This window comes from Lepisma saccharinum, chromosome 8 (assembly GCF_977018435.1).
Source record: "Lepisma saccharinum chromosome 8, izLepSacc3.1, whole genome shotgun sequence".
Taxonomy (NCBI): Eukaryota; Metazoa; Arthropoda; class Insecta; order Zygentoma; family Lepismatidae; genus Lepisma; species Lepisma saccharinum.
Window position 1 is genome coordinate 41,824,430 of NC_139236.1, and position 25,739 is coordinate 41,850,168.

Consider the following 25,739-nt stretch of genomic DNA (forward strand, 5'->3'; position numbering starts at 1 on the left):
TTCAAAATCATTATTTAGAAAACATTCTTCTAACTTACTTTGATATACGCCTTTTTCTATTACTACCATCTTATTTTCTTTGTCAGATCGAATGAGATACACATTATTATCTTCGGCCCATTTTTTCACAACGTTGTGAAGAATGGATTTTCCGAATATGAAATGAACGTGTTAGCTAGGAGAGCAAGGAAGAATATTTCGAAGGGGAACCCCGATTCTGATAGCAGGCTAGATAAGGAGGAAGGTGAGGAGGGAGGGTTGGATAGTAAAGTTAATTATGTTGGGATACCGTACTGTAAAGGGCTCACGGAGAAAATTGAAAAAACAGTGAAAAAGTATGGTGTGAAATGCGGGACGAGAGCACCTAGAAATATTGAAAAGCATTTCACGGATTATAAGAGGGGGGTAAAAATTCGAGATAACCCCGATGAACAAAACAAGGGGTGTATAGGATTGAATGCAATTGCGGGATGGAATATATTGGAGAAATCGGCCGAAACATGCGTATTAGATGGGGCGAACATGATAAGAACATCAAAGAAAGGGATCCGAAAACGGGGCTTGCAGAGCATATAATAAACAGTGGACATAGAATAATAAAAAGAGAGGTTATCAAAAGAAGTAATAGTAAATTGGATAGGAACGTATACGAAACGGCATTCATATGCGCGGGACACAGAAATAAACTGAACCGGGACGAGGGCAATTTAGATGACGTATGGATTAGCTTTTTTTAAAAAGTGGGACAATTTGAATAATAAAAGGGCCCCGATAGGCTTCCATGTCACATCGGAGGTAAGGAAAGCAGCCGAGGTGGAACGGGAATTCTCCTTGGATTGGTGACGAGGGGAAGAAAAAGAGGGGGGGAGGGATCTCTCGTGGTATGGGAAGTACCACTCCGCTGCGCGGCGCCATCTGCCCGCACGCTTCACCTTGACAGGGAGTTGGGGCTTTCAACGGCCACTCCAGTTTACCGTAGCGGTGGTTTTAACATGTTTTATTGTGAGTTTTAAGGGTTTTTTAGCAAAGGTGGTTTTAATTCTGTATAGGTCAAGCACTATGAAGTGTTTTTAACCCAAACCTTTCACCCAGTATCCTTACATGACACTTCTCTGACGTGGCTTGATATTCCGAGCCGAAAACGACAACTTGAGGAAGGAAGCAGTAAAGCTTCCGAAACGTCGTTCACATAAGAATACATACTCACTTGCGTAAGTAGACCAATTTGAATACTGTAACGTATTTTTGTTTTAAGCTTTCTCAATATGTTGAAAATTCTAGAACCTTACAATTATGTAAAGCAATAATTTACAACATTTTCTGAAAAAAAAAACTCATTTTTTGTGAGTTTTGGGTAGGTTTTTCAAGGTGTTTTTTTCTGGAAAAAACCCACTTGGAGAAAACTGGGCTCGGCCCACCCGGGCAAACCCTGCAAAAGAGAACCTGTTAATGTCAAAAGTTGCGGTATTAGTAGCTCCTTTACTTATTTCCATATATTTTGTTTTAGCTGCATTTACTGTGAGCCCTATTTTTTTCTGCTGCAGTGAGAAGGTTAGCTACAGCTTCACGTAATGCTCTTGTTGTTCTGGATATTATTACTATATCATCTGAATATGCCATAATTTGCACTGATTTGTTTATTATGGTTCCACTAGTTTCTATGCCTGCTTCCGGGACAGCCCTTTCTAATGCAACATTGAATAGCTTTCATGACAAGACATCCCCTTGACGCAATCCTTGTTTGGTTTCAAATTCTTCTGTCAGCTTGTTTCTTCTTTGTACTCTACAGCGTACTTTTTTTTTTAAGGGTCTCTTCTACTAAGTTTATCTTCTGTGGGATGTCAAATTCCCTCATGGTTTTGATTCTCTCTCTCCTTTTCATGATATCATATGCAGATTTAAAGTTTATGTAAAGGTGATATGTGATTATTCCAAATTCCTTTGTCTTTGCACATATTTGTCTCATTGTATGTATGTGATTTGAGGTTGATTTTCCCCCTCTATAGCCACGTTGGTAGTCACCTATTATTTTATTTACATATGGGGAAAGCTTTCGGAACAGTGTATTAGAAAAAAAATTATCCAGTGTTAAGTTTCCTAATACCTGTATAGTTTACTGTTTGTAGACGGTCTCCTTTCTTATATATGGGATATATGATACCTTCCTCCCATTGTGATGGAATTTCTTCCTCCTTCCTTATTCTATCTAGTAGCTTTTGCAGTCACAGTATAAAAAGTATAAAAAACTTACGTGAGTGAGTATAATAGTCGTAAAACTCCTTGCAGACGACGTTTCGCGAAACTACGCATCGCTTCTTCAGGTATTTTTATTTAGTATATAAAATACTTCGTCATATATGTAAAAATAAAATGCAGGATTAGGTAAGAGAGGGTATTGGGATATGGAATTTAAAATTACATGAAGTTAAAAATGCCATGTAGGCTAAGAGATAATTCTAAAAGAACGGTGTGTAACCATATTACCATACAAAATGACTACTGTAGCATACGAATGCTACATCCCCTCCAATGAGAACTCCACAGATTCCGAAGCAGCGTGGGTCACTTCTGGCGTGACATGGAATTTAACAGACTCTTCACTACTTTTTCCCCACCGTTTAAACATGTTGATCCAGGCCTCATTCAAGTTACCATCATCCCTATTTAGTTTTTTCCCCTTATCAACACAAATATTTGCAGCCTCGTGAACGTTCATATCAGGTTGTTTATGAACTCTTTTTACCACTTCTCTTTTTCTAACCTTATGATTTAATTCTAAAACATGTTCAGAAAGCCCGGTCTTCGGAGATTGTTCCCTAATATCCTTGTCATGCTCATCCCAGCGAGTTCCCATGCTTCTTCCTGTTTGTCCAATATATGCTTTATTACAAGAGCAAGTTATCTTATACATGCCCTTCTCATCTCTGATCTCTTTTCGCCCCTTTCCATCCTTTTTGTATCCAGTAAAGTATTCCTCTATATTTCGGGGAGCTCTCATTCCCCCTTTTAACCTGAAGTCTTTTAGAATCTTATCAAATTTTTCGGACACCCCTTTTACATATGGGATATCGACGTATTTGTATTCTATTTCCCCTACCTCGTTATTCTTCCTTATCCCATTCTTTCCACCTTCTTTATTCAAGACTTTAAGTGCCCCCCTCTCTATTCTCCTCATTTCCTCTACTTTATAACCATTTCTTAACCTCACCTTCATTATCCAATTTTCTTCTTTCTCTCTTTCCTCCCTACAATTACAAAGCCTCCCGGCCCGAATGTAGAAGGTCATGTATAGATTATTCTTAATTCTGTTTGCGTGTTCAGAATCTTGGTGGATATATCTGTCCCCTTCCAACTTCTTGTGGTAAACCGCGGTCCGAAACCTGCCATTAACCCGTTCAATCCTCATGTGCAAATAGTTAATTACTCCTTCGTTTTCTATCTCACAAGTGAATTTTATTCTATCGTCTTGTTCTCCCACGATTTCGAAAATACGATCTAATATTTCTTTTTTCCCGATAACCAAGATGTCATCAACATATCTACAAAAATATTTAATATCATTGTTAACCTCACTCAGTGAATCCTTCTCAATATAATGGAGGAATATGCTGGAAACTATTCCCGAAACAGGGTTGCCCATAGCAAGTCCTTCGTTCTGTCTATAAATTTTCCCATTGAAACAGAAATAATTATATCCTGATACTAAATGGAACCACCGAACGAACTCCCAGGCTGTCACAACATCAGTTCCCTTATCCATTACCCACCTCTGAAGACAATCCACGGCTTTATCTCGAGGGACGCTAGGATACAAATTAATGACATGAAAGCCACGAATTTCATCCTCCTCGTTAAGGTTTATCCCCTCCAATCCCTACTTCACTTCCCAAGAATTCTCAACACTGTATTCGGTCTTCCTCCCAACCTCCCTTAACCTCTCTACTAATGTTTTCGCCAGTTTATACCCTGGGTGAGAATACATGGGTATAATCAGTCTCATCGGGATCCCTTCCTTATGAGTTTTCGGAATACCGAAAGCGATAGGAAGTTCACCCCTCTTACAGTATTCAATAAGTTTCTTCTTTTCTGATCTCGAAAGTGTCAAACTAGTTTCTATCCCCTTTCTAACTACATTTTTTACTTTACTTATTGGGTTTCGTTCTATTACTTCAAAATCATCATTGGAGAAACATCTTTCCAATTTCTCCCTATAAGTATTCTTCTCCATTGTTACCAATTTATTTTCCTTATCGGATCTAATAAGGAATAAATCGTGTTTGTCGACCCACATCCTCACTCGTTTAAGTTTTTCACCTAAGATTCGATGCCCTTCCTCCCTATGGCTTCTCATTTCCTCCCTACCGCTTTCCTTTCTAAACTCTTTCCTAATCCTTTCCTCAATGAAGTCGTGCATTTTATGCCTAAGTTCATTTTTCTCATCCTTATCTGACAAAATGCCTATGGCGCGTTCGGTGGCTATAACAAATTCTTCCTTCTCTATTTTATTCCGACCTATAGTAAATTTATGTCCCTTATCAGTGATTTCGAAGAGTTCACGAGGCAGCTTGTATTGTGTCAGATCCAAAACATTATAGGTCTTATTCTCATTCATCCCTTCTTTTGAGCTATTTATTCCCTGTTTTACCACTCTTCTCGCTATTCCTAACTAACCTATTGAACTTATTCAAAACAGTTACTCGGCTTTGGATCTTCACTGCTTCTACATATTTACTGTGCCTTTCCTCAACCCTGTTCCATGTCAAGCCGTCAAGTTCCCCGCTAAGTTGGAAATATAATTCTAAACATTCCTTATTTAACCGTTCAGATTCGGGCGTATGCCTGACGAACACATTTCCCCAACATCCTAATCTGAATATCGAATTTTTGTTCAATTCCCCTTTGACTTAACGGTCGGTGTCCCCATTTTAAGAATTGTGGTACTATGTCAAATTTCTTACATCTTTTGAGAAACCACACCCTGTTAAAATAACATGTACCAATTTAATCCTGAATTTCTGAAAATGCTGCATTTTTCTCCCCGTATCGGAAGTAATGTACATTTTTAAAAAATTGTGTGTTTACTCACTAAATATATTCACAGTATAAAAAGTATAAAAAACTTACGTGAGCGAGTATAATAGTCGCAAAACTCCTTGCAGACAACGTTTCGCGAAGCTACGCTTCGCTTCTTCAGGTATTTCTATTCAGTATATAAAATACTTCATCATATATGTAAAAATAAAATCCAGGATTAGGTAAGAGAGGGTATTGGGATATGGAATTTAAAATTACATGAAGTTAAAAATGCCATGTAGGCTAAGAGATAATTCTAAAAGAACGGTGTGTAACCATATTACCATACAAAATGACTACTGTAGCGTACGAATGCTACATCCCCTCCAATGAGAACTCCACAGATTCGGAAGCAGCGCGGGTCACTTCTGGCGTGACATGGAATTTAACAGACTCTTCACTACTTTTCCCCCACCGTTTAAACATGTTGATTCAGGCCTCATTCAAGTTACCATCATCCCTATTTAGTTTTTTCCCCCTATCAACACAAATATTTGCAGCCTCGTGAACGTTCATCTCAGGTTGTTTATGAACTCTTGTTACCACTTTTTTTTTTAGCTTTGGCATGCTTCCCATGAAATCCCTTCCATAAAGTTTCATCATCTCAGCTGTTATTTTGTCAGATCCTGGCGCTGTTGTTGTTGTTCAGCTTTGCAATGACACTTTTAACTTCTTCAAGGCTAGGGCCCATCTTTTTCCCGTTCATTGATTAGGAGGTTCATGGTATTCTGATTTTCTTCCCTATCCTGTTTCTGTCCTTGCTCCCTTTCATTCTGATTCTGGTCATTCAATAGTTCAGTAAAATGTTCCTGCCATCTGGTTAAAATATCCTGGTCATTGCTCAGCAGCCATCCATTCTTGTCCTTACATTATATATATGCTCCTGTTTGGAATCCTATTCTCATTTCATTGACATTTCTATAGAATCGTCTACTTTCTCGTTTTTTCATTAAATCTTTCCAGGTGCGTCATCTTTTTTTCCTCATACTCCCTCTTCTATCTTTTATGTATTTTCTTTTCTATCTTCCTCAATTCCCTATATAGTTCTAACTTTGTTCTTGGAAAGTAGCTATTTATCATATTTCGATAAGCTTCATTTTTCTGCCTGGTTATCTCCCTACACTCCTCATCAAACCATTCACTACAGTTGTGTTTCTTCATTTCCCCTATTTCTTCATCAGCTACTTTTATTATTATGTCTCTTATGTTGGTCCACCCCTCAATTCTACTATTCATACCACCTTCCAATTTCCTCAGCCTCAATTTCCTATGGACTTAACAATTGTGAAAAATGACAGTTTGCATTAACGTAGCTAAATGAAATGCATTAGGCTTACATGACATTAATTGCATGCAAAATTCAAATACAAAATGTGATTTTATTTTCTGTTAGGAAACAATAAAATACAAAAATTTCTTTTAAGATCTGAAACATGAATCTCCCCTGTCCCAAAAGATATATTGACTGCTACTGTGTTCAATATTCCATGCAGTTATAGTTGTAGTGGCCGCGGTGGCTCAGTCGGTAACGCGTCTGACTACCATGCTCAAGGTCCCAGGTTCGATCCCCAGCCGGTTCAAATCCGGGAACTTTTCTAACGGTGAAAGCAGCCCCGGCGCCCACCCAGCGTCGAATAACATGGGTACCTGGGGGAAACCCTGGGGGGTAAAGGCGGTCAGGGGCGTGATGCTGATCACATCACCCCCACTCACGACCGGATCAAGAAAGTGTGGGGCGTTACCCCCACACCCCCTATACGCCTTCATGGCGTGGTGCTATGCACAGGGGGAACACTTTTTTTTTTTTTTTTTTTGTTATAGGGGTATATTTAAACTAATATCTGAAGTCCAAATTTATATTTACTTTTGAATCACCACGTAAAACTACATTAGCCTTGTGACTTTGTTCATACCCAGGGTTTGTGGAAAAAACAGACATGACACCACATTTATTTTAATCACATTTGCAACTTACCCTTCACTATTATTTTATTCTTCAACAGTATTATTCACAATTTCAAAATATTCAGAACGAGAAAGATGCCTGTTCTGAAAATTTTTGACTGCTTTTGTAAGTGTTAATTACAACTTAAGTCATTGCTCACTCTTGTTTCACTAACAACTGTTTTTGAAGATTCAGTTTAACAGATGCATTGTCTGTTGTCAAGATTTGAAATAAACAGCGTAAAAAATGAACAGAAATCACTTGTTATCACCTTAGGTATTCAGCACAAGAAGCAAAAATGTCGTAATGACATGAACATAAACATATGTTGAGAAATGTTTGAAAATATGGAAATAAAAATGGCATTTTTTGAGCTTAAATACCACTATTTACAACTGTATAAAAGAAAATAACGTTGATTTTAGCATTACATGAAGATATGCATTTACATACAAATCCATTCCCTGTTTATTGCATAACTTCATAGTATGAGAGAAAATTTATTCAAACCATTTGCAAACAACTGGCAAAGATGTGTGCTTTCTTTTGATAGATCTTTTGATGGGAAATGAAAGTAGTAGTAAGGATCAATTTGTTGTTATATTCTGAGCATTTCCTTTTTGTTTGCCTTAGGTTCCAAGTTTCTAAGTGTAATGATAACAATTATATTACCATGTATAGCATGGCAGGTCCAGTTTGCTGGCTGTCATTGTGGGTTGGGAGACTTTCAGTGTGTTATTCATAGGGTTACCAGACGTCCGGATTTTCCCGGACATGTCCTACATTTTAGCCTTATGTCCAGCGTCCAGTAGGAATTTGAAAAATATCATAAATGTCCTACATTTTGAGCGTCACATGATATTAATTAGGAAAATACGTAACAGAAAAAAGTCATGCAAATTACAAGTGTATGGACTGCGCTTCCCAACTCAATAGTGAAATTTATTTTGATTGTCATTGCACAAAAAGAATAAAGTTTGTCCTGCTATTAAACAAACGGGAAAATGGATGCAATTAATAAACAAAGTCTTGCGACCACTTTCTGATAACGTCACTGTTCAATGCCTGAGCAGAATTTCTTGCCTTAGGGTTTATACTGATGGAACAAGGTGTTGCCCATTCTTATTCAAAATAATTTGATTGTATAGCAGGGGTATAGAGAACAAAGTTATTCAGGGTGTCTGCCAGTCAAGAAAAAGTAAAAAATCAACAAGTAGGTCAAGAAGTCACTAAAAAGGCAATAAATTATTCTTGTGGTCAAGTATGTTTGCTATTGATTGGTTGATTAATTTTTTTTTACTTCACTTTTTTCTGTCCCATTGGCTAATTGCGAAGATGAGGATGAATGATGGTAAGATAAGATGGATGAATGGATAGTCATAAACCTATAGGGACAACTGACACAAACCCCACATAAGATTATACTGGCTGTGAGTTCAGATGCCAAAGCCTTGCTTGTCTGCCAAACACAGTTCAGGATGGATTAATACGAAATAGCAGATGTAATTCTCTTCTTAAATTTAACTTCAGTTTTCATCTTAACTTGCCCTTTGGTAGGGGTTTTCATTAAAAAATATATTTATTTTTTTAATTACTAATTTCCAACTTTACCTAAGTAGGATCTAGAAAAGTCCAGAAAAAGTCAAGATTTCTAGATGTATTATTTTGGTAGACACCCTGTTATTGATCTAAAAAGTACCCAAGATGAGACCATTTTAAATTTCAGTAATAGCCGAATATTTGTTTGCTATTACAGGTCATAATTCAAATCTTGAGAGAGTACTTTCATTACCATCAGCACAACCGACTCACGAGAGAATTATTTTTTCATAAAGTCTGTAAAATTTTTGGTATTGGTCCCTATAATTTCAACGAGTTTGACTGTCCACTCTAACATCAATATATAGTTTGACAAAACCTGAAATTTTGATAAAAATTGTCTCCTCTGAGAAATACCACTTAAATCAAGTAGTAAGAGGTGCATTGATTAGTATGATTGGAAGTTTTGAAATTTTGCATTTAAACAATTGTTGGGAAATATTTTTTTAAAAACTGAAAAGTGTCATTTTTCAACTACTTCGTAACGTGTTCTATAGAAATATGTATTATTTGTTGAGAATGTGTTGCATCCTACATTTTGACTTACTGTCCTACATTTTGGGACAGCATGTCGTACATTTCCCTTACATCGATCTGGTAACCCTATTCAAGGAGGTCCAAAGTAAAAGTTTCGAGACAGACTTTCCACTAGCAGTCCCTTCTCCCCATCCCACATGACCCTTTGAAAGCCAAATTGCTTTCGTGCACAAACACAATCAAACCAATGGAATAGGAATGACAACACAAGACTGAGATATTGTACATTCATATATACTAAAGATATTAATACTCTATGGAAGTGGGATCATACTAGCTGAGAAGCTGGCTGAATGAAATTCCTTTCAACTTTTTTCTCGATTCACGCTTTGTTGCTTATCATGTTTAATACTGTTGCATCAGAGAATAAGTTTTATTCAGAGATGTCATGTCCTGAGGGGCGATCATACCCTGTCTGTCTGTAGCGTACTAAAGATGTTAGTGGCAATTATGAATGTGATGCGTGGCTACAAGCATACAGGTTAAGAATGCTGATTTTTGAAAGGTTCACAGCAACACCCTATGTAACAGTTGGGCTGAAAAGTTCGTAGGCTAACCTAGTAAAAAATATTTTTTTGACAAAATTCGATTTTATTATTCAATATAGTTGCCTTCGAGGGCGATACAACGATTATAGCGGTCATACAATTTTTCGATGCCATTTTTATAGTACGATTTCTCTTTAGCCTCAAAATAGGCCTCAGTTTCGGCGATTACCTCTTCATCAGTGCTAAATTTCTTTCCAGCGAGCATTCTTTTAAGGTCTGCAAACAGGAAAAAGTCACTGGGGGCCAGATCTGGAGAATATGGTGGATGGGGAAGCAATTCGTAGTCTAATTCATATAATTTTGCCATCGTTTTCATTGATTTATGAAACAGCACTTTTTTCTTCTTCAAATGGAGCCGTTTTTTCGTGATTTCATCCTTTAAACGCTCCAACAACGCTATGTAATAATCGCTGTTGATGGTCTGGCCCTTTTTGAGGTAATCGATGAATATAATACCATGCGCATCCCAGAATACTGATGCCATAACCTTGCCAGCCGACTGTTGCGTCTTTCCACGCTTTGGATTCGGTTCATCACGTGCAGTCCACTCGGCTGACTGTCGATTGGACTCTGGAGTGTAGTTATGGAGCCATGTTTCATCCATTGTAATATATCGACGGAAAAACTCGTGTTTATTATGGTTGAATATCGCTAAACATTGCTCCGAATCATCAAAACGTTGTTGCTTTTGATCGATTGTGAGCACGCGCGGCACCCATTTTGTGGACTTTTTTGATGTTTTCGTCGGTAACAGCCTCTTTGGGGGCGTCCACTGCGTGCATCGTCTTCGATGCTCATTTCGCCTCGTTTAAATTTAGCAAACCACTTCTCAACGGTTGATTTTCCTGGTGCAGAGTCCGAATAATGTTTATCAAGCCAAGCCTTGGCTTCAACAGTATTTTTTTTTTGCCAAAAAGCAATGCTTTATTAACACACGAAATTCTTTTTTATCCATTTTTTCACAATAACAAAAGCTGCTTCACTCACAATGCTATATCTCACGAACTAATTATCCGGCAGCTGTGAAATTTATACACGTATCTTTTGAAGGTTAGTACTAAGTAAAAATCACATGGATTTAATTCTAGTAACGCCATCTATGAGTCAGCCTACGAACTTTTCAGCCCAACTGTTAAGTGTGTATCCATGTAAGTATATAAGTGTTTGTGCTACTTGATAGTTTTACCAATGCTCCAAATGATAGGATTCGAGGGAATGTTGTTATTTCCCAACTAGGACATATGGAAAGCACCCCCTCCCCTCAGCTAATCCCAAAACGAAACATTCCCCCCATAATTTTAACACATTGGTACTGTGGTGAAAGTATGAATATTTTGATTTGGTATGGTATATTTGAACCTCATATAAAATTTAATTCTCACATTTTGTATTGTTAATCTCATTATTGAAGTCGAATTTTGACAAACCGTCACTTTCTGCCGATAATCTGGCGAGGGAGGTGACCCAGTTGTGGGAGGAATTTGACTTAACTACTTATCTGCTCCGCTCCTGAAACCTCGTGATATTATACAAAATTACACACATAATCCTCCACCCCCTCCCCCTACAAAGAACAAGAAATTAGCACCCACAGGAGGGATGGAAAAGACAGTGAGAAGTTCACGTACATCCCCTCCACTCTTCAAATATTACCCGGGGGTGAGCCTTTTTTGTTTCATTGGCATAGTGGTAAAATTCGGCAAAATCTGCAAACTCCTTCAGGGGCATATTCTCCACGTTACCACATTTACGGCCAGTACCCTAACTTTCCTCATCTATTTTTTACATGGAAAATTGCTTATTTTTATATATTATACAAGTTTTTAAACAAGAATAAAAACTGGGTTATGTAAGGTACGTGGGGAGAGAGTTGAAGCGAGTGGTCATTTAAAAATACGGGGCCTGCCTGTGGTCAGTTGATCGCTGGAAACAAGGTTGCCGGGAGAAAACTGCTCGCTCTTCAGTGGTTATCGATGGCCGCTCTTGTCAGAGGCAGTGTTGCTACATGAAGGGAAATTTCCCGTGGTGAAGGGAATTAATTGCAGGTCCAATTTTCGGTGAAAAGGGGAAGTTTATAAAGTGTATCGAAATTGCAGGAAAATATGAAGTTATCGGACTCCTGTTTTTATTTTACTTGTATGCCTGCATTGGTGTTTTCTTTCCATTATATCTAATTTATTTAGATAGGGGTGTATAATAAATATATACAATAAATAAGAATTGTTGCTGTAAACCACTCAAATTTTCAGGATACGCCACTACTCCCATCTGTGGGTTTTAAAAGCAAGTAGCAATAAAAGTATCTCTAGATATTTATTTTTATTTTAGCTGCGGATTTGTTTCACAGAAAAGGAAATATGCCGACCAGGACAAGTTTCCCTCTCATTGCCTATCCTCCTCTCATCTTTTTCCATTGGTCTATCCTCCTCTTGTCATCTTTTCTCCATCGTAAATTCCACGTCCTCAAATTTGGGGTGTCTCGGCTTCCAACACAAAGAATCACGAGGAATTGTGCTCTATCAAACAGTAGAATGTATGACAGGAAATCTGTAGAAGATTGGGGTTACAAATAAGACAGTTGATTTTATTTTTTTTCACAGCAGGCTCGTGTCCCTGTTTGAAACTTCTGTTTTCTTTTTAGATAGCACGTATGCTGATTAGATTACAAATGGAACTGTATCGTTAATGTAAGCTTCTTTTCTTTTGATTTGATTTGTTGTTTTAAGTCCACTTTATGCACAGAAAGGCTAATCGGGACTGGACCTAGAGTTTAACACCACTGTGCCATGTGCCTCCACTATGTATCGAACCCGGGACCCCTTGATTACAAGGCGACGACGACGTTACCACTACTCCATCGGGGAGGCAGCACTTCCTTTTTTCCTATTCTAATGTGATCGCGTTTCGCAAGAAATGAATATGAATAAAAGGCTCAATAATATTAAATAAAAATTTCGATGCACTAGTTATAGGCCCTGCTCATCTCAATCAGCGCAGTTAGTCCCCTCCCCTCCACCCGATCATCCGCCCAAATAAGGTTAAATTTTACTTGCAATAGAGAGAACTTTTCAAGTGATTGTAAAAGTTAAAGAAACATCACAATCATATTTTTTTCTTTTGGGGAAAGGGGGATGAAATAAGTGTTGTAGCTATAAATAATAATCGGCGCGGTGTGAAGGTCACAGCGTGTTTTGCGTGACCAGTGAAGTTCGATCACCGCTCGTGGCTGATTGTTTAATGGATATTGCATACATAGCAGCCGGTAATATGAATCGATGATGTGGGAACAGACATTGAAACCTAGTTGCCTTTTAGGTATCTGTGTCAGCAACGAAATGTGTCCACTAAAGTGCGAATGAAGAAATATATGTTGACGCTTTGCATATTGGGGGGGAAGGGGGGGAGAGATGCAGCCTCCTTACATTAGTTTATTGGAGGCAGTGGGTGATAAAGGAAAGAAGCAAAACACGAACCCAGGATCGTGCTGCATTCGTATCCCGTGAGTCGAGTAACAACTTGCTTTGCGTCTTTCCCCAACCTAATACGCGTGATTTTATTTCAGCAGTGCTTCTTACCGAAAGTTGTATTCAAGTTACGGACACTCGAGTTGGGATTCCTAGCACGTAAAAGGCACGTTTTGTTTTTTGTAAAAAGTCAATATGCTACCTCTGGCCATCGCATTGTTTGTCTGACTCAAGATTTCGCCAGTGAAGTTTCGTGGCCTGGATGTTCATTCCTCTTTAGCGCTCTCATCAGTTTCGCCCAAACCTCGTTCATCCTCATTGACACGATGAGCGAAAAGTGTAAGACAAAAACGACGTATACGGAAAGTACAAAAGTTGCCGGCGACGACCTTGAAATCAAACACGTGTATTCGTTCGTGCAGAGCTTGGGCAGCAGTTCATAGCGGGTATTCGAGTGCTGTATATCAGTTGGTATTAGCTACTTTACTGCACATAAAAACGGGTGTTTCCGAATATTTATGAAAACCTCCCATTTTTTCCTGAAAACTTTGATACTTTGATACTAACTATAATGTGTATATATTTATATTATATGATTTTTTTCATCTGAGAAACAATTACTTAGGAATAGAAAACTATAGCAAATACACACACTGGATACCGGGCCTTATATTAGCAAGTAAAATCTAGTTCACAGACTTGCAGTTCCACTTTGACAGATTCTCCTGTATGACACTGTATTTTCGCATCTCAGAAGAGTGATATTTTTTTTTCGGAAGACAGAGAACTACTAGTAAATGCCTTGCGTATTTACTCCACAGATTGTGGATTTTTACGAGTAACTTGACGGGCATGAACATCGGCACTTTATTCCGAGACGTCAGACGTAATAACAATCCACCCAGTGTGGTTGATGTTGGGCAGTATGGTGTAGTGAAAAGTCCGATAACAAACGAGGAATGCCTTGGGCTCCGTTTACAAAGGAAAAAACAATATGGGCGTCCCTACAATGACCATGCATCTTCGATTTAGTGACTAGTGGCGGTTCAGCAAAATTTACCATGTGTTCGAAACACTGGTTTTGCTGCTGTCAATCATGCATTGCGTGGAACGGTGGTGCAAAAGGAAGCAGTTTCTATAAGTGGAAGCGACTTAAAGTGCCGAAGCATTGTTTCGAGAAAAAGGTTCGGAAACTTACCACCAGCCTTTTTTGCGACCCTTCGAACCTTGCGATTTCCCGGCGCCAATGCCGGCTTGGTGTACGGCACATGCCATGTCTTGTAGAAAGACGTCAACCTTCTCACTTGCCGACGAACCCGTAGCACCTACAACCTTCGGCGCCTCCCCGCGATTCATCAATTACCTTACTCGGCTAAGATAATAGACGGTGTCGTTGCAACAACAATGGGCTGTCGGAAGAATAAACGAGCATTGCAGCTACCCGCGCCCGGCATGACCCGCTAAATGAAGCACGCAGAGTGATCGGTACCTGTCATGCAACCCGCTTCGCAAGTGGATTGAAGTCCACATCGTACGCATTATCAGCCGTGCGTTTTTCGCCGTTACGTGCATTTTGACGGATTTGTGGCATTCGTTCGGACTTAAGTGCCCTTCTCGTTTCGGTTTCATTCTCCCCCTCCTCCCTCCGTTCTGTCATTAACTAGGGACCGAAGTTTTGTACACAGAGGGGAGTTTTGTCCTTGCGATCAGCTGATACGAAATGTCGATGCTGACCGTGTTTAGTGTTGTTTTTTTTTCGTGATCAAAGCATGCATTGAACCAGACAGTAGCGAGTTCGATAAGTGGCATGGAGGCACTGTCCTGCGAATAAACAAAAATTAACATGCTGGTTTCGCATCGCGTGCATTTGAAAGGCGAATCAGGACGCCCATATCATCAATTTGACTAAAGTTCTATTTCTCTAAAAGTAGAAATTCGTAAAAATTACATTTTGCAGTCTTTTAAAATATTAACTTTTTACGGCAAAGTAAGTAAGTGTGTAACAAGTAAAGTTCGCCATGCACTTTGCTTGCACCATGCCATGAGAGGGATGTGGGGGTAGCCCCCCCCCACACACATTCTTCGATCTCGGCCAGTTTAGAGGTGATGTGATCAGCACCACGCTTCGGCGCCTTTACCCTCCAGGGTTGCCCCAGGTACCCATTTATTTGAGACTGGGTGAGCCTCAGAGCCGCTTTATGCTGGGACAAGGCCGGGAAAAATTTCGACCTTGGTTTATCCACCCTGGGAATCGGACCCAGTTTCACATGTGGCAGTCAGATGCCCTATCGACTAGACCTTGCAAATTTCGTTTTTGGTATAAAGTTTCTTCATTTACAAAGTTTTTATTGTCTGCATAAAACTGCTCTGGGGCTCAACCAGCCTCAAATCAATGTGTACCTGAGGGATAAAGGTGGTCAAAATGTATAGCTCGACCACAAGGGAAAAAAACTTCCTTCAAAATCGTTCAAGCATCTTCCCTGCCGTTGTCGGTGCTCTGGGCAGTGTTGCCAGGTCAGACTTGAAAAATCGGGAGATTGTTCCTTGAGAAACAAGATCTGCCACAAAATCCAATGATCTAATAGTAGCGGATAAACGACGTTTTTTGGGGGGGGGCATAGACGTGCGCACTTGGGGGCAAGGGAACGTCCGCAGTTTTTTCCAGCGAGGGGGAACAGTGGTGGTGGTTTTTTTTTTTTAATCAGGTGGGTAAACTAGGCATATTAACCCATTACAGTGTTGCCCTCTCAGAAAACACCACTTGAGTTTGAAATTACCACGTTCCTATTATAATATTGGATGTAAATTACTGTGACTGAAATCGACTCATAGGTCTGAAATAATAGGTACTTTTATGCCAACATTCATTTTCCAGAAGGGAAGGGAATGATATAGGTTGTGAATAACCTAGAGTCACCAAGCAAATGGTCACAATAAAAGCCCCCTGCTGCAGTGACGTGCGTTGTTTAAGGTGTAAACGTCACAGATACTTTCGTAAGAATGGTGCTAAACCCAGCACCCTGTGTTTGTCAAAAAGAAACCGAACATCTCCATTTCAGGAGAGGACGTGTTTCAAACAAAAGAAAGTAAACCGTCCGAGGGACCTGACCAATGTCTTTCATCTCTTCCGCATCTTCTGGTGGTAAAATCTAAGAGGGTGCACGGAAAACACCCTCAAGTTTGCCATTTCTCAGCACCGACACAAGGGGTCTGCCATGCCTCTATTTTCGAACAGTAAATCGTAGAAAGTTGTGTTCAGAAATGAAGCCAACGTGCTGCCCTTCGAATAACAAATTAATTTGCCTTCTGCTGGTGTTCGGTGTACAGGTATCGTTAGGGATTGGCACGCGTCCTCACCATAATGAGAAAATGAATTACGTGTGTGAAATATATTGGTGAATTATACAGCATGTCTTCCTCAATAATTGAAGATAACAACGCTTATGCTAGGGTTCACCTATCCTCCCCATCTGCTAGAAATAAACACACACACACACACACACACACAGAGAGAGAGAGATATACATACATATATGTATAAAATAATTTGCCCACGCTATGAAGTCAGAGGTTCTACCTAGCAAGGCATGGACGTTTCACTGTGTTCGTGTCACTTCATCCATCTCATCACTTCTTCATTCATCCTTGTTTTCGTACTTACCCGTAGAGGCACAAAAGCGACGTAAAATAACTTAAATAGAAATAGAGTTTGGGGTGGGATAAAATACAGCCATCTAAAAATAGTAATGTAGTAAAAGTAATAAAATAATGTCCTAGCACAATTTTGTAGCGTTTGACATAATTTCACAGTTCAAACAGCACTTTTCACAGCTGAGTGGAGTTCCACTCCACATCTCCCCTCCATTTTCAAGTAAGATGAGCAGGAAACTTGTTTTTGAGCTGGCCGTTGGAGGTTCCATAGCAATAGTTTATTAAGGAATTCTTCCAAGAAATTAATATGCCTGGCAACACTGACGTGAGCCGCACTGAATGTTACTTCCCCCTACCCTTTCCCGCACCCGCCGGCGGGATGTGCTTCTAGGCAGGTTTTTTTGCTTGTGGTTCCACTATAGTGCTGATCTAATTACCTCCAAAATGGCAGAGATCAAGAATGTGTGGGGCCCTACCTGCACAACCCTGAATGTGCCTTCATGGCAGGGTGCTGCATGGGGAACTTTACCTTACCTTAACCTCCCTCCCCTTTCCTCTTTCTGAAGGGCATCAATATGTCAACCTTATTTCCTCCTAGGATTCTCTAGTAACTGGATCATTCCGGGCTAACGATGTTTTGCTGCATAGGTGGATCAATTGTGCAGTTTTCATTTAGTCTTTCACTTAGGCCTTGTAGACCTTAAAAGTTTATTTGATAGGCTTGTTAATTTGCTTTTAGACATGTAATGTTGGTATTGTTTTTAATTTGGTGCTGGATATTTCACAAATCATTAGTAAGGTCGGGTATTCCAAAAAAAAATTACACCCAATTTTAAATTGCAGAAAACCTTTAGTGTAAGTGATATAAAAGCACAACTGGTGTTAATTGAAGGACAAACTCTACCAATTTTTAAAGACTTTTACATGAGGTTGTCAGACAAATCCTGGGAACACGTAATGGCACCACTATGTCCAATCTAAAGGTTTTGGAAAGTTTCTGTGAGAGAAGAACTTACATTCAAAGCCCAATGAGGTGATACCCCATCCTGTTGGAAAATAACCTCAGATTCAAGGCTGACCAACTGTAGATATACATGCCCGAAAATGTTCATGTAATTAGCACCTGTTACAGACTTCTTTTTGTAAACAGTCTGATAACAGAGTTTACCACACCGGATATTCACTTTCGAATATCACATATTTAGGGACAAACTTGAAAGTATTACTTAGCACTCGTACAACAAATGGAATAATATTAATCTTCAAAATTTTTGAACTTTTTATATTAACACCTTTTTTGGAGCACCCTGTATATATTATTTTTAGGAGACATCCTTGTCTTGGTGGTGGGTGCCCATAAATTGTGTATTAATCAGATTTGACCTTAGGAGTCAAGATAGTTGAGTGGAAGCTTGTTAATATGAACTACTGTCGTAGTGTTGTTGGAATGCCTTTTAGATTTTTTGTCTGCAATTTTATAATGGACTTCCATGAATCCTATTTCGTCTTCTTTCTATTTGAAGCAATACCTGTGCACTTTGGTAGCTATAGTAGTTTTTAAGTTTATGCTTTGTTTAAAGATCGAAAATTTGAAAATGACTAAACAGGCATTTGATAATTAGGTTATACAATTATACAATTTAAAGATCGAAAATTTGAAAATGATGAGACAGGCATTTGATAGGTTATGCATCTTTTTGATTGCACTATATGCCATTAAGCAAAATTCCACCTAATTATTAATGTGAATGTTCACACAAAATATTGGGAATACTTCCATACAGTGATGAAATTCAAATCGTCATCTCCAAACATTGGGGGGGGTTTAATTCAAATTTATTGAATTTATGAAGCCCAGAATTCACAACTTGTCAACAACAAATAGCTTGTATGTCATTGTTTTCAGTTTTCATAGAGTCCATTTCATGTGCAGATATAAAAATTATGTTAATAAGCAGTATTAACCTTGACAATGACTTGCATTATGAATACATTGTTCTAGTTTTGCCTTGTAAAAGGTTATCCAGATAAGTTTCCTTAAACGTAATTTATTCAAATTTGAAGGCTGCTAATGTTATAGAATAAAAGAAAGTAAGTTTTAATTTTCTTAGTGTGATTGTGTTTGTGTGTTAATGAGAGTTAACAAAAGTAATATTAAAATGTGATTTTATATATTGATAGAGACTATTATTTCTCTATTCTTTATTTTCAGGGGATCCTCACAGTATACCTACTGCTACCGGAGATCCTTTTAAAACTCTTTTTGTAGCAAGAATTGTAAGTATATTACATAAAAGAAATCCTTATAATTGCATAGTTTGCTAGTACTGTAATAACATAGAAGATTTAACCCTTTCAGTATGTGTGTCTCAATTAATACGTATCCATCTTTGCCCCAGTGGCATACTTTCGGGAGTTCGTGGTTGTCATAGAAGCCTCCCCTTAAGGGGAGGAGATACAATTACGCACCAATTGTGCATTTATTTCAGTATCGCCTGAATGGGCACTGCTACTAAAACAAACCCTGGGTGTCTCCAAGAGTATGAATTTCTCTCCATGTTGCAAGTGCAAACGTTTTGTTATGTTGATTATTAAGCTGGACACGATGTTTGAAAAATATGATGAATAATAATTTTCGGAATCCCATTTATTCCTTATGGGGAATCAACTTCAACATCAAGTTACGGCTAATCAAATGGAAGTTTTGACTTTTCCGCTGGTGAAATGCATCTTCAAACTGCCCTCTTCCTGTTGACATATCTTTCTATTCCATCGGAAGTTTTATATTCACAAGCGAATGAATCAAATGATACTCCCATATGATCAATGCTTTTTTCCTTGCCTCCTGGCAGTGTTGCCAAACCTGATGGGCATAAAAGAACTAAATTTCACCTTAAATGGAGTTAAAACTGACTCTCATGGAGCTAGATTTACGATGGCTGGATAAAGTGCCTTCTAGGGTAATGTTAGTTGTCAAAGGGGTGGGGCACTGCTATTATCGTTAACTCTAAATTGATGACAATTTATTCTTAGTTTTCAACATCTAGATCCGGCGGCATCGCCCATCTCAATAATCCACCGATGGTGGTATGAAATCGAAAGTAAAGAATTCCCTGATGACAATATTATGTCGATTTCACGTCTAACATTGTGCTGTAAAGAAGTAGCTGGGGAGATAAGAGAGAGTGGGGCGACACATCCAATATAACAATATCACGGCACGTGCAAAATGTATAATTATGATGAAAGGTTGTCTATGTGGGTCAGAACCAGAGATGGCATCATAGTGAGGCACGGGGGTTGGACGTCCCAGTTCACAGCCGAACGAGTGACGAATGATTGATTGATTTAGTTTATTTTATTTCGCGTTTTGTGCCTCTTGGCTAATTTGTGAAGATGGGGATAAGTGATGAAATTGATGAATGGACATTCGCAAACAACCAACCCCGAGCGGGATTTGAACCCAGGACCCTTGGCATCGCAGCGCGATGTTCTAACCACTCGGCTACAGGGTCCGGCTAGAGTGCACAAAAGAGCCAGATCTGGCTCCAAGGGAGCTAAGTTGGCACACTGCCATGGACGGAAGGGCTTGGGAAGACTCTCGTGGAAATTGTATCGCATGCCCTTAAGACCCAGCATTTCTAATAAAAGAACATCAAATGCTGGAAAAGTTAGCAAAACATAGGTGACTACTAGAAAAGAAGACATAACCCCCTTTTAATTTATATTTTTCCATCTTCTCCACCATATTTTGCTGTTATCTATGGTCTCATAGTACTCCTACTTTCTCTATATCCTATTGTTTCTACTGATGCTTTGTCTAGTGTGTTTTCATACCATCAAAAAATCTTATTACTACTACATTCAGTTCTAACTGTTAGTTTAGTGACTTTCTCTGTAAAATTTACTTGAAAATTCTATTTCTTGTTCCTCCTCAAGTTTCTCAGTGTGAGGCTACTTCCCCACCTAGCCACTTAAAATCATCTTCAAACAATTTATTTTGCGCAGTAGTAGGACATGATCTGATCTATGGTTGGTCAAGGAAAAGTCTTTGCTGCATTTTTCATACAATTTCAGTATCTCTTGTACTAAGATGTAGTCTGTCTGGTATAATTTGTGTTTGGCTGCACGTAAGTGCTTGTTTTATGTTGTTGGTACAGTTGTTCCCTTTTATTAGTGATATGGAGCCGCGGTGGTCTAGTCAGTAGGGCGTGTAACTGCCAAGCGGGTGACCTGGGTTCAATTCCCGGTGTGGGTGATCTAAGGTCGGAAATTTTCCAACCTTGTCCCTGCATAAAGCGACTCTGCGTCTCACCCAGCCTCAAATGAATGGGTACGTAAAGGCTGCCAGATCATGGTGCTGATCTGCGTCTCACCCAGCCTCAAATGAATGGGTACGTAAAGGCTGCCAGATCATGGTGCTGATCTGCGTCTCACCCAGCCTCAAATGAATGGGTACGTAAAGGCTGCCAGATCATGGTGCTGATCACATCACCTCCAAAATGGCAGTCATCGAGAATTTGTGGGCCCCTACCCCCACATCCTCTAAATATGCCTTCATGGCATGGTGCTACAGTATATGCACGGGGAACTTTACCTACCTATCTAAAACATGATGGCTGATTTATTTTCTGGCTTAGATCGCAGGTACTACTTTTTACATAGTGGTATTTGACTTGAAAGCCAGGGATATCAAATTCCTGGAGACTTAGTCATGTGCAGTATTTATACTTCTACCTGAGACTGTTTTCATTTCTAGGAACAGTAGCTTGAAATGTTGGGAAGGGGGCTGCTGAACATGTGATTTTTTTCATGCTTAACATTGGCCATGTATATATTCCCAACTACCAGATCTTCACTGTCTATTGACAAACCTTTCTGTCACTCAGGGTGGCGACAGACCTGGAAAACCTGGAAAACCGGGAAAAGTCAGGGAATTTGAGGTGTCAAAAAAAGTCAGGGAAATGTCAGGGAATTTCGTCTTCATTGACTTCGAACACTCTTTTGACGAAAATTGTTATAACACATGCACTATGGGAGCAATCTACTTCGGATAACTTTTGTTTTGCAGCTAAAACATCAGCGCATGCAACGGTGTACAATTTAGAACACCAGACCGAGGATGGGGGGCTTTGGGGGGCACGTCCCCCGAATTTCAATGGAAAAAACAAAAATATGTAGTGTGCCCCCTCTTCTCCCGCTATTTTGGGGAGAAGGCGCGAACTTTAGTATTCTCTTCAAAGAATGGTCATTTCTCAAGAGAATGAAACATGTTTTATGTTCTTGGGTGAAATACAAGTTGCATAATAAGCCAAAATGTGAATTCTTTTTTACGAAAAATAGGTAATTTGCATTTTTGGAGGATAATTGTTATAACTCTGGCACTAAGGGAGCAATCTACTTCGGATATGTTTTGTTTTGCAGATAAAACATCATAGCATGCCACCGTGTACAATTCAGAACGCCGAACCGAGGAAGGGGAGTTTGGGGGGTTTCGACCCCCGAATTTCAATGGAAAAAAACAAAAATCTGGAGTTTGCTATATTCTTTTCAAAGAATGGACATTTCTCAAGAGAATGAAACATGTTTCATGTTCTTGGGTGCCATACAAGTTGAATAATAATCAAAATGTGAAAGTTTTTTACGAAAAATAGGTAATTTGCATTTTTGGAGGAAAATTGTTATAACTTGGGCACTATGGGAGCAATCTACTTCGGATAAGTTTTGTTTTGCAGCTAAAACATCAGAGCATGCAACCGTGTACAATTCAGAACGCCGAACCGAGGAAGGGGGGTTTGGGGGCGCGACCACCGAATTTCAATGGAAAAAACATGAAAATCTGGAGTTTACCTCCTCTTCTCCCGCTATTTTGGGGAGAAGGCGCAAACCTTAGTATTCTCTTCAAAGAATGGACGTTTCCAAACAGATTGAAACATGTTTCATGTTCCTGGGTGCCATACAAGTTGAATAATGAGCCAAAATGTGAAACTCTGTTCGGAAATGTGTCATGGATATGTTGCGGAGAGGGGGGAGGTTTGGTCATCAATATGAATTTCCCAGGCTTGCTACAGACCTGTGTCAGAGTTTCCACCCAAACATAAGAGTATGAAGGTCCAAAAAGCACATTCATTTCGTAATGAGCACCATGATACCATATGGTTGGTATCATCGGAGGAGTAAAGGTTAAGCCTCTCAATATTAGGTGCAAAATGCATTGAATTATCATTTTTTCTTGTCCGTATGGGAGTAGTAAGGGGACTTGCCAACAGATGGAGGGGATAAGAGTGGGTGGCGCCGTCCGATAGTTGTCGAACGTCGTAGTAAGGCATTTTGTTGGGCAAACTGAAGGAACATGGAAACAAATATGTTCCATTGATACATACAATTTTTGTCGAATGTCGCCACCTGACAAAGTATCTCACTACAACATGCGACAGAAATTGCATGGACTGCAACATCCAACAAAAATCGCATGCATAAACAAGAAGAGTTTTAGTCTGCATATATGCTGCTGGAATTTTATTACTCTTCTGGCTCACTTCACCGTATTGAATGTAGCAGTGCTTACGAAGGCTTTCTTTTATCATCCTGACGTATTACTGGTTTTGCACAAGTTAACATACGTTTACAATGACATTGCAATATTCTTAGATATCAAGAAGAATCCAACCAAACGATTGAATACTATCATGAAAAAGTGAAACATAAATCTGCATTGGTGAACGTTTTAAAAATTGGCAAGTGCATGCTCCCAACCTCAAATTTACTGCAGCACTAGTATTGCAATGAAATTAACGCCACTCTCTGTCCTGTCTGTTTAATCTCGTGAGAGATGGTCTTAAATCTCTCACTGACTGAAGTTAATGTCCAATATTATGAAATAAAATACTAATAATAAATACGTAAATATTTTAATATCATATTTACTCGAATCATTCAATCATAACAGCAAATCACTTCCTTCAAGAATTGACTTTTCTCTGCCATCCCTGCTAAATTTTCACTTTCCATCTACTGATTTATACGAGGGGTGGCCAGAAAGTAATTTCCAATTAGATGGTACATTGATTTTTCGCAAACGCCAGAACCGTGAAAAATGGTAATTGCTGCGAAATTATGTTTAGGAATGTGCAGTGATATCTGGACACTTTGTTCGCCCGTTCAAAATATCGAAATAATGCGAATTGTTGGCGTTTTTGGCGATTTTTTTTAAAGAAATGTCCTAAAACAACGAAAAATTCCATGAAATCCAACATCCTTGTCTTTTCTAGACCATGTTTGTGTACATAGAACATGCAAGTTTTCCAACATTTTACTCAAGAGTAAACTATAGAGTTATAGTACGTACGTGGAATAATTCCGACAGCCACATTAAATCATTTATTTCCCACGATTTTTTCAACTTCTATCAATACCATTTGCATCACAGAGCAAGGTGGCATGGTTCTAACAGGAGATCGACTGCGTATCTACCGTCACACGGGAGCCACATCTTCGTATTTGTCGCAAGAGATATGTTTTGTATTACCAAGCTAAGTGCACACTATGCGAGAGACCCGGGGTCGATCCCCTGCGGGGGAGAACCGGAATGTTTTCCACCTATTCAAACTGCTCCGGCGGCCACCCAGCATCATAGGAAACTGGTACCTTGAGGAAACTTTGAGGGATAAAGGTAGCCAGGAGTGTGGTGCTGATCACACCACCCCCACCTTCAGCCGTGATCAAGAAAGTGTGGGGCCCTAACTCCACACCAAAATTCCCTTATCTAAAATCCTTACCTTAAAATTAATAAAGGTAAAAAAGGTAAAGTGCTCCCCTGTGCTTAGCACCACGCTATGAAGGCGTATAGGGGATGTGGGAATAACGCCCCACACTTTCTTGATCCGGTCGTGAGTGGGGGTGATGTGATCAGCATGGTAGTCAGACGTGTTACCGACCATTAATTTATTAATTAAAATTAATAAAGGGGTATGGAAAATAACTTTCCCAAAATAACTTTCAAGATATCAAACTCTCGCGAAGAGGCGTAAGCCATGTGACTTACAATTTGAAAGGGTAGTTTAAAAACACCATGAAGGTAAAATTTCAAATATTTGCCAGAAAATGCGCTAAAATGAAAATGTGAATTTTGGGAAAAATAACACCGTATAGTAAAAAATAAAAGATAAGAAAATACACCAATTTGAAAATAAAATAACAAAATATCAAGGTCCCTACCGATTAGGCATAAATAAAACAAGAATATCAGTTGTAATTTATTGCATTAGTAACAGTGAGTCCTAACCTAATTTTCGACATAATTACCACCGTTGTTCTGTCATTTGTCGTAGCATGGCACTAAACTTTGTATGCCCATGGTATATGTGTCTGACAGCAAAGACTGGAACTATCTCTACCGCAGTGTAGTTGTCAAATCCTTGCCTTGCCAGAAACCTCTTCAGTTAAACAAAGAGATGAAAATCGGTAAATTCAAGGCCAGGGCTGTACAGGGAGTGGTCTAAGATCTCTCACCTGAAGTGATGCAAAGGGCCCGTGTGTACTCCGCTGTTAGGGGTTAGTGTACATTTGATTGGCCTTCCGTGAATTGTCTGCACCATCGTCTGACCATACTATCACTCACGATGTCCGGTCTGCACAACTCACACGATTGCTGGTGGCTCTGTGCCAAATTCTGAGCGTGCAATGTAGGCTACATCACAGTCGGTGGGAGACTTTATGAGAGCTGCAATCTTTAACCTAGAACTGTCCTAAACCTGCTGCATTGCAACTGTACCAGATTACAGCTACATGCCACTTCTTCCTGCCTTCATGTGTGTGTGTGTGTGTGTCGCTCTCCGACCACTAGTGCTGCGTATTGGAGCTTTTTTCAGGATGCCCCTCGTATATGAACTTTCAGAAGCTTTTATTATTAGAGTGTTCCTG

The 25,739-nt window shown here is 39.3% G+C and overlaps 1 protein-coding gene across 1 annotated transcript in view; it reads left to right on the forward strand.

The window, feature by feature from the left end:
• Nucleotides 1-25,739, forward strand: part of snRNP-U1-70K (small ribonucleoprotein particle U1 subunit 70K) — an 85,880-nt gene that overhangs the window by 19,682 nt on the left and 40,459 nt on the right. The window contains exon 3 of the mRNA XM_083126542.1: nt 19,030-19,094. Coding sequence (XP_082982668.1) covers nt 19,030-19,094 — 65 coding nt within the window. The remainder of the gene's footprint in view (nt 1-19,029; nt 19,095-25,739) is intronic.